General features: G+C 40.5%; 1 protein-coding gene across 7 annotated transcripts in view; it reads right to left on the minus strand.

Moving 5' to 3' along the window:
• The window catches only part of Rxfp1 (relaxin family peptide receptor 1), a 94,220-nt gene that overhangs the window by 34,577 nt on the left and 49,864 nt on the right, over positions 1 to 9,779 (minus strand). For all 7 annotated transcript variants that reach the window (XM_029538142.1, XM_029538145.1, XM_029538143.1 and 4 more), the window contains 2 exons: positions 7,152 to 7,257; positions 3,299 to 3,370 (listed from right to left, as the gene is read on the minus strand). In XM_029538142.1, the coding sequence (XP_029394002.1) occupies positions 3,299 to 3,370; positions 7,152 to 7,257 (178 nt within the window). The remainder of the gene's footprint in view (positions 1 to 3,298; positions 3,371 to 7,151; positions 7,258 to 9,779) is intronic.

Below are 9,779 nucleotides of genomic sequence, written 5' to 3' on the forward strand. Positions count from 1 at the left end.
ATCTTATTTTAAGTCTTCAAATTAATTTAAACCTTTCTATTTTATCTTGAGAGATGCAATTTCATTGGTAAAAACAAAAGTCCTTACAAAAAACAAAAGAAGCTTTTCTAATTGCTATCAATTGTACTCATTGGTAACTATATACTAGCTGCTTATGCATGCATTTGTATGCATACACCCCTTTTTACTGTAATTAAAGCAGCTTTTATTTAGAAAAGTAATTGTGAATCACATCACATGTTTATCCTTTTTAGCTTCCTCCTGTTTCAGCACAAATGATTAAACTGGGTGCTGTAGACAGTTTTTTTTACAAAAGTTAATCAAGCTTTAATTTGTATATTAATGGTCTATATATCTCAGCTTAAAGTTGCTTAAATATTGTTCNTCTCTCAAATGCTATAATTCTCCACTTGTCTCAAATTGCAATTGTTTGTGCATATACAACTCATAAGATAAAAATGCTGTTCTCTTAAGAAGACTTATCTTTGGACATTAATAATTTGTCCTAGCTTGCCTNGANAAGGCCTCTTAAGACAATGCCATGTTAAATTTTTACCAGGCAGATTTCAGACCTTACATAAAAATAATTGGCCGTATAACCTTATTTGTACAAAATAATTTGGCTTACATAATAATTTGGTATTTTCAAAGATAGTGCACATCAATTGTAAAAATTTGTTCTTAAGTGTCCTCAGCTTCTACCTATTTCCACCTAATGGTATTAATTCTTGAGGACTTAATCAATTACTACAAATAAATGCTTTTATTTCTAGGTACTGCAAAGCTTTTAAAAACTTTTTCCTTTTAACAAATAAGGGAGTAAATATCCCTGTGCACATTATTTAAATCTCATTTGTTATATGGCTAATCCTAAACAGCTACCCTTATGGGGTAGAGAAAAGCTTGTGTTTTCTCCACAGAATGCTGCAAGTATGACAACTTACAAGAGGTCTGTATGCCAATCTGACCTGTGAGTTAGCTGAGTATCAGTGGGTAATATAAAACTAATTTAAAGTTATAATTTTAACACTCCCTTGCTTGCCTGCCTTGGTCCAAAATTGGACAAGCTAAGCTGCCTTGTTTCAAGCTTTTAACTTTTAAATTAAGAACATTAGAAACTGTGAAATCTGACTTATAAAGATCAGTTTTAGGAGGAGTTATAATAATTCCCCTCCTTCCTCCATTGTGACCAATTACTCTAAATTCAATCTTAGACTGGTCTAGTAATAATTCCAATATTATAAAGAAAGCTAAAAATCCTTATTAACTGGGCAGAGTTAAGTCTGCTTGTGGACGTTGTACATCGTGGTGCGGAGCCTAGTGCGCACCACGATGTACAACGTCCACAAGCAGAAACAGCTACCCTTATGGGGTAGAGAAAAGCTTGTGTTTTCTCCACAGAATGCTGCAAGTATGACAACTTACAAGAGGTCTGTATGCCAATCTGACCTGTGAGTTAGCTGAGTATCAGTGGGTAATATAAAACTAATTTAAAGTTATAATTTTAACACTCCCTTGCTTGCCTGCCTTGGTCCAAAATTGGACAAGCTAAGCTGCCTTGTTTCAAGCTTTTAACTTTTAAATTAAGAACATTAGAAACTGTGAAATCTGACTTATAAAGATCAGTTTTAGGAGGAGTCTGCTTGTGGACGTTGTACATCGTGGTGCGCACTAGGCTCCGCACCACGATGTACAACGTCCACAAGTAAAGATATCATGTAAAAGTTACATTCATATTCTAGTATCTACCTAGGCCTGGAAAATAGGGGGGAGGTGACATTGCATTTTTCACGAGACCTGTTAGAACAAAACCCCCCAAATCAGGTTTTTCTAATTGAGGATTTGCTAAAGGATCCCTGGTGGTAAAATTAAATTCTGACTGGCCTTACACCAGATTTCTTACTCAAGCTACTCCTGGACAGGTCAATAGAACATAAATATATTTTTTGTGCCAGTCCAACAAATTTAATTTTTTAAATATTAAGGGCGGAAATGTTGGGGTCTCTCACCTCCACTAACCACTNTCCCTCTAAACATTATATTGCACCCCTTACAGACGCACAGGATTGCTATTAAGAAGATCTCCCCAGATCTCCCAAAATGCAGCGTCATCAGACCGCCCTACATCGTCGTCCTACATCGTCATCGTCATCACCGCCCACTGTCGCTAGGACCAACCACTAACGTCGTCTCCGCCCACTCGCTCGAACCCGCCTTCCAGATACATCTCTGCTCATGATCGGACCTCGCGGAAGAGAGACAGAGAGACAGAGAGAGTTTCTCCAGGGGACTCAGGGAGGGCTTAGAATCCTTCCTTGTCTGATTAATAAAATCATGCTCTGATCAGCGCAAACCGACAGGGCATTCATTTCCCTTTGCAGCCCATCTTAGGATATTTAGCTCTTCAGTACGAACCCAGTCCAAAGTGTTTTCTGCCCACGCAGGTACACACAAAGTAGGATGTCAGTTCCTGGGGAGGTCTTGGGAGCTTAAACTCTACTTGACCACTACACAAAATAGAAGTCTTGTTCCAAATAATTTCTTATATTGGTGCAGGTGTCTGACTTATGTTTGGGTCCATCCCAGAGGCAGCTTATATCATAAAAGTTTATATATATGTTCAGCAAGTACTGTTGGGTGGTTGGTTTGAGTGGATATACATACATACACACACACACACACACACACACACACACACACACATATATATGTGTGTGTGTGTGTGTACATGTGTGTATATGTATATATGTATTTTATTTATATTTATATGTATAAACAGTTTTACTGACTTCTATCATGATTGGTTTCCAAGGGCACAAAACATAAGAGAATATATAATCAATTTGTCATTAGAAAGTTTTCTAGTAACAGCAGATATGTATGAGAAAGTGTCCTTATAATGGCAGGGTAGCCAGGTGACACATTTTACCTAGGCCTTAACAGACTGATATGACTACTACACACTGAGCCATCTTGGTTGCCCTAAGTTCGGCACACCTTTCTCTGAGATGAGCATTGAGCCGACCCAAGCCAGAGGAAGGCACAAATACATATTTCCATTCTGTGAAGCATGGCGGAGGACCCACAGCACGCAAGCTCACATTTGTTTAGGAAGGTTTTTCTAGAATGTCTCCTAAGAGACTCTCAGAAGTTTTACTTGCAAGTCTTCAGCTAAGGGATAAATCCTTCCTCCAGGTAGCCTTGTCAGACTTAATGTGTAGTATGATGCAGTTACAGAAGCAAACAGGTACAAAACACTGAAGGTTCACGGTAAGGCCAGAGTTAAAGATTTCCTTACAGCTTTTGCAGCTCGTGGTACTTCCTGAAGCCATTGGGAGGGAGTGTCCTTATGAAGTTCCTCTGCAGGGACCTGAAACACACACACACACACACACAGTTCAGTCTTGCTGAGTGGCTCTTCACTTTAATGTCTTACTTCTCATTGTGACACTAATGAGCCTGGGCTTCGATGCGCTACAGCCTGGTTTAATGATGTAATTCAAATGAATGACTCAGAAAGCCTGACTAGTCACGCTTTCTCCAAGTCAGTCTGGGAGACTGAGCCACCATTAAACCATCTCTCTTCTTAACTCCTAGCTTACTGAGACTCCCTTTCCTACCAGAGTTCTGACTTAGCTTCCAAAACAAAGGCAGCTGTACAGTCTTTCTGTGTTTATATTGTGGAAAGAGAAATTGTTAAATACTTGAATTTGGTTTAATGACCCAGGTGAAAGTTTGGTGTGCTCTTAAAAGAGTGTTTATTTATCCACCCTTCTCTTCCTTCCTTCCTTCCTTCCTTCCTTCCTTCCTTCCTTCCTTCCTTCCTTCCTTCCTCCCTCCCTCCCTCCCTTCCTTCCTCCCTCCCTCCCTCCCTCCCTCCCTTCCTTCCTTCCTTCCTTCCTTCCTTCCTTTATCCGTTCTCTCAATAAATGCCTGTGCTTATGTAAAGAGTATGTGCAGTCCCACCATGTGCTTTTGTAAAGAGTATCTCTGCCCTCTCTGTGAATGACTGATGATATCTCTTGTCTATAAATTAGAGGATTCTCTCGGAGAATCTTATCCCTATTCCCTAGGGATAAGGGTGCAATTTGTTGTCTATTATGTCTGTTTGTTTACATGTTTGTTTCAAAGTGATTATTTCAGTGTGTTGGGAATTTTGGAGGATATCTAGGAGAATATGGAGTTGATACATTTTCCCTTTTCATGCAAGATTAGGACTCCAAAGACTGTGTGAGGAAACACACTTAATATCCCTAAAAAAGAGGTACGAGTGAGATTCTATGAGAACCCCCAAGCCTTCTTGAGTGGAATGGTTTAAGTACGGGTAGGGAGGTTCGTTTAGGAACTTGCAGGAAACCTCTCTTGTAAAGCTGGATCCTTATTAACGCATGTCTAGGGCTCCTAAACAAATTCTTTCTAAATGATACAAGTGAAGAGGGGTGGATATTATTTTCATTGATCAGGAAAACCCCACATACTTTCATCACATCAGATATCTTTATATCTTGAATCTAGATGTCCTGTTTGGTTCTTCACAAAGCATTGTATACAGTGTGGGCGTGTTGTACGGAGGAAGCACAAGCCAGGGCCCTCCTTTTTAACTGGCTATGATCAGGGATCTAAAAGTCAACTCTCAAACAAAGTTAACATTTATTGAGCTGGAACAAGGTATAAATATTTATAGCTATCTGTGTTTGCTCACCTCCCTCTTTAGAAATTATGTGAAACATTTTCAAAAAGCCTTGACTTCAATAAACACTCATTGGATGATTAGCTTCTTTGATATTTTACTTACATGTGACTTAGGCCATTTCTGACATTTCCCTACAATAGTTGCAGCTCAAAATCTGGAAGAACGAACTTACTAGGGAAGCGTGTGATATTTAGCCTTGTAATGCATTTACACTAAAGCCTAGAGCTTTTCACCCCCTCTGGTACAGAACAAACAGACTGGAACAAGGTATGAAGTAGGGCCAGGGATCTGCAAGAAAAGTCTATATGGACAGTTGGAATCAAGTGGTTTAGTCAAAAGTACAAGACAATGCTGTATAACTGTATCTATCGGTACATATAGAGTCAGATTTGCAGTGTGTGTGTGTGTGTGTGTGTGTGTGTGTGTGTGTGTTCAGTCCTGATATGAATTCAGGGCCCTGCATATATTAAGCAAGTACAATATTACTGAGTCAGTACTTCAAGTCTGATAGTACTGTTTTCTTTTCTCTTTCTTTGTTTCTTTCCTTCTTTCCTTTTTTTTTTTCTTCAGAAATAGCCAAATGTTGTAGATTTAAACCTCTGAGCATTATACCTACAACTACGAATGGCTATTGAATATCTTCCAAGCGACCTGTTAAAGTTAAATTGAAATTACAAATCTAACAGTGGTGTCATGATTGTTCCCATTTCCTGGGACCTAGCCTCCCATTCTTCCATCAGTCTGAAGTCCAGGGCAGGTGCCCTGAAGCCACTTTATAGTTTCTTCACTTGTCTTCTTGTAGAATATGATCTTAGGTTTAGTTTTTAACTCTCCTTCCATCTCTCCTCACTCCCCCTTCCTTTTTGCCTCCCTCCCTCCCTTTCTCCCTCCCTCCCTTCTTCCTTTCCTTCCTGGGTTAAAGCTGGCTGATACATATCTAATTTTGTATGTATGCTATAATAATTTATAATAATTTATCTACATTATTTACTTTGTTTCCCCCACTTCCATCCCTCTAGCATTCTTTCTCTGTTCCTTTCTTTCACAAAGATTAGTTGGTTCGCTGGCAAATAAATTCCAATGTTCCTTGTGGGAAAATGAAAAAAAAAATGAGGTTGGCTGCATCAGACTTTCATTTGATGTAAGTAGTGTGATAGATAGTTCTCGCTGTCTCTCTCTGTCTGTCTTTGTTTCTGTCTCTGTGTCTGTCTGTCTGTCTGTCTGTCTGTCTGCCTGTCTGTCTCTCTCTCTTTTTTCTCTCTCTCGTTAGGAACGAATTCGTTGAAAATCTTTCTAGGGCCTCCATCAGCATCTTTAGGGGAAGCATTACTTTTTCTCCAGCAGGACTGATTCCTAGGATAAACTTGGGAGGTGAGAAGGGAAGGGCACAGAGGATGCCGCGTCCTCTTCATCTAGGAAATGTCACTTCCTCCAACTTCCCTCAGAGAGCAAGCTTTCGTGGATGACGGTCCCCTGAGTCTCAGTGTATGTTCCTGGACTGAGGTCCACTGGGCAACACCCAGATTCTGTGAACTTGACGGGCTCTGCTGTCGCTCCTTTACCTGTGTGCCAAGCATCTGAGTTGCCATGTAGGTTGTTTGAGAAAGGCAAGACTTGCCAACACCTGTATACTCAAGGGTTACTCTTACTGTGTCTGCATGAACCAAAAAGCCAGAGTCACAAGATATTAAAACACATGGATGAAGACCCCACACCAACAAAACCCAAAGCCCAACCAACTTAGTAAAAATATACAGAAGTTTCCATTTTCCATTGAGGTCTTTAAAAAAAAAAATCTGGACCAACATGTGTGTTTGTGTGCTGCTCAAGTCTGGTTAAGTCAAACAACCATGACTAGAAACTTCGCATCACAAACGCTAAGCTCAGCAGGACACTCTTTATATGACTCTTTCTCTTCTTTTCTATATGTAAGTCTGAATTGTGTATGAAAAGATGGCAACATCAATATGACTGCATCAAAATGTGATTTAGAAGTTAATTTAAATGTGAAGTTCTGGGAATATTTTTTCCAATTTATTTTATTTGTTTCTCTTTATTTGTACACAAGCATACATGAAAACCTCTTTGTGTGTAATAAACTCTAAAACAGCTCTTGCAATAAGCATCGAATAAAAATTCTCTGTAATGAGAAAGCTGTAAGTAGTATTTATTTAGCCTCCCCCCAACCCCCCAGTAGCAATTGAAATGGATGGCGTCTTTTGTGTAGATGAAATACTGTGAATAGTTAACACTTCACAGAGTTGTTTATGAAGTAATTTAAGGTAAGGTCTAATATTTAAAAGTGTTTCAAGCCATGCGAGAAAAATTCATGATAACTGATTTAGGGAGGAAACCGTCTTTGAACCAAAACGCATTCTTAGTGATGACCCAGGGTTGGCCCCAGAGGTCCACTGCAGCACTACTCAGCCTCAAGGACGAGCCAATCTTTGCTACTTACATTACAGTCACATTGGAAGAAACTGACGGGACAGCTCGTAAATTGGCTTCATCACAGTCAAGTTCTAGATCTCGGCACAAACAATGCATGGGCACAGAGCCAACCACTGAACAGAGAGGAAGCGGGAAGGAGCAACGAAGTGGGGGGGCCGGGGGGAGGGAGGACGAAGAGAAAGAAAGGCAGAGCCATGAGTATTGCCTGCTATGCAAGTCTATCATGCTTTACCTAAGCACTTGGGTGAATGCTTTAAATTAAGGTTCCACTATTTGCTCTGAATTTAAGGTCAAGGCCAGCCTAGCAGTAGCCGATCCCACTTTCCTTCTTTTCCTTTTTAAAAGATTTTTAAAATGTGTGTGTGTGTGTGTGTGTGTGTGTGTGTGTGTGTGTGTGCTACCATGAGTGTGTCAGGTGTGTGTGTGTGTGTGNTGTGTGTGTGTGTGTGTGTGCTACCATGAGTGTGTCAGGTGTGTGTGTGTGTGTGTGTGTGTGTGTGTGTGTGTGCTACCATGAGTGTGACAGGTGTGTGTGTGTGTGTGTGTGTGTGTCTGTGAATCCATGGGTGCCCCAGAGAACCCCGGATCCCTTGCAGCTAGTGGTGACTGGTCACGCGGGCCTCTGCTGATGGGAGCTGGGGAGCCAGACTCCAGAGCTTTGCGGCAGAAGCAAGTGCTCTTAACCACTGAGAAATCTTTCCACTCCCATCTCAGATGCTTTTTCAGATGATGGAATGTTGACTTACATGGGGGTGGAGAAAGGAAAGAGTTCCCTGGACGGGATTTCTCACCATCTTTCAAGTTTTCCCTAGACATAGGAGATAATGAAATAGCTTGCGTAGTGAGATGGACTAGTGATCTGAGCAGGAGCAGAGGAGCCATCTTCCCAGGCCTCCCCATTGGGTTTTGTTTTAATAGAGGACTGAGATTTCATTTGTTGTAAAATGAGTGAAATCTTCTGCTTCTCTCATCAAAGGGAGATGTGACTGTGTGTGTCTATGCATGCTTGTGTGTGTGTGTGTGTGTGTGTGTGTGTGTGTGAATGTGTCTGCGGAGGGGGAGGCTTTATGTCCATTTGAAAGCTTCTGTTTGATAATAAGTACTGAAAGTGATAAATAAAGTCTTTGGTGGGAGACTAAATGATTCTAACCAGAAGCTAGCAACAAGGAGACATAAGCACAGAGTGATGGGCTTTCCTCCTTTAGAAAGGGTTTTCCCGTACAGCTCAGGGTTGAGCGCACAGAATCCTGGCAGCAACTCCCGCTTGTCCTGCAGAGTTTTAAATGAGCTATTATTATTTAAAAATAAGCAAGTATATGCAAAGTATTGCATTTTTAGTGTCTCGGAAGATGTCGGTAGATGTGGATACACAGGTTCCTGATTGCCAGTTAGAAGTGGTTTCTCTCCTGCACTGCAGCACTGAATATGCATAGCTGTAGCTGCTGCTATGTGGTTCCCAGCTCCAGGAGTCTATAGATGATGCAGGGGATAGAAATAGAAACTCACTGTTGCTGAAGTGTCCATTCCACAGCAGGCAGAAACCACACTGTAGGAGTTATGTGGATTACAGCTGCCGCTAGGCGACTTAGTTTTGTGAATGGGAGGGCTCTAGTAGATTTTAGACTTTTTGAATCCCATCTGAAAGATGCTCCAGCCCCACAAGATGGCCAAAAGTATACATCCCATGCTTCATCTTCCCGACACCCAGTATCAGTGAAAAAAGGATGGGCAGAGAAGCATTCATCCCACAAGTGAAGTTTTAGGAGTTATTCAGCCTATTTATGACAAAAACCCTCTCAGTATTTTAAAGCTATCTTTTGAAAAACTCCAAAATTGTACCTGTTCTGCACAATGTGGTGACACACACCTGTGATCCAGAATTTGGGAGGCAGAGGCAAGAGGATTGTGGGTTCAAAGTCACCCTGATAATTTAAAAAATATATTTAAAAAATGTTCATGTAAGAATTATAGCTGGGTTAAAAAAGGATTACTAGATGAGCAGGTCAATGCTTATAGCCAATGAATACATAATTTCCCCCTTTGACCATGCATTGGCTATCTTACATACGATGATTTCCATGACATTTCTCTGAAGAGGTGACTTTAAAATGTGGATTGCTCACATTCTTTCAAGTATTCAAAAATATTTTTGAGCTGATCTTACGCTTGTTTCTAACAAGAATCTGACATGACAAAAGTGTTAAAACAGGAACCTTAATTTAAATTTCACCCCACTGTTATTTCATGTACTTTCTGAGATGTTTAATTTAGCAATTGTAATCCCCACTCTAAAGAAACCTAATTAAGAATTGAGCTTTTAGATGTCTTCTAAGCATCGACAAAAAAATTACCCTTGTATTGATCTCGATCCATCACTTATTGTGTAGTGCCATACTTCTTGAATAATTACTTGTGACAAATCTCTTCCACAGGGACAGAGTAGGCAAAACTGGGTTCTTTTCTGACTGACTCCCTCTGTTTCCCCCTACTGTTTGTGCTTTACAAACTATAGTGTGAGCTATGAAAGCTGCCATTTCTCTCCTTGACCTTAATGGTCTGAGCTTTGGATGCAGCTGCTGATATTCTCTCTCTCTCTCTCTCTCTCTCTCTCTCTCTCTCTCTCTCTCTCTCTCTC

This window comes from Mus pahari, chromosome 4 (assembly GCF_900095145.1).
Source record: "Mus pahari chromosome 4, PAHARI_EIJ_v1.1, whole genome shotgun sequence".
Lineage (NCBI taxonomy): Eukaryota > Metazoa > Chordata > Mammalia > Rodentia > Muridae > Mus > Mus pahari.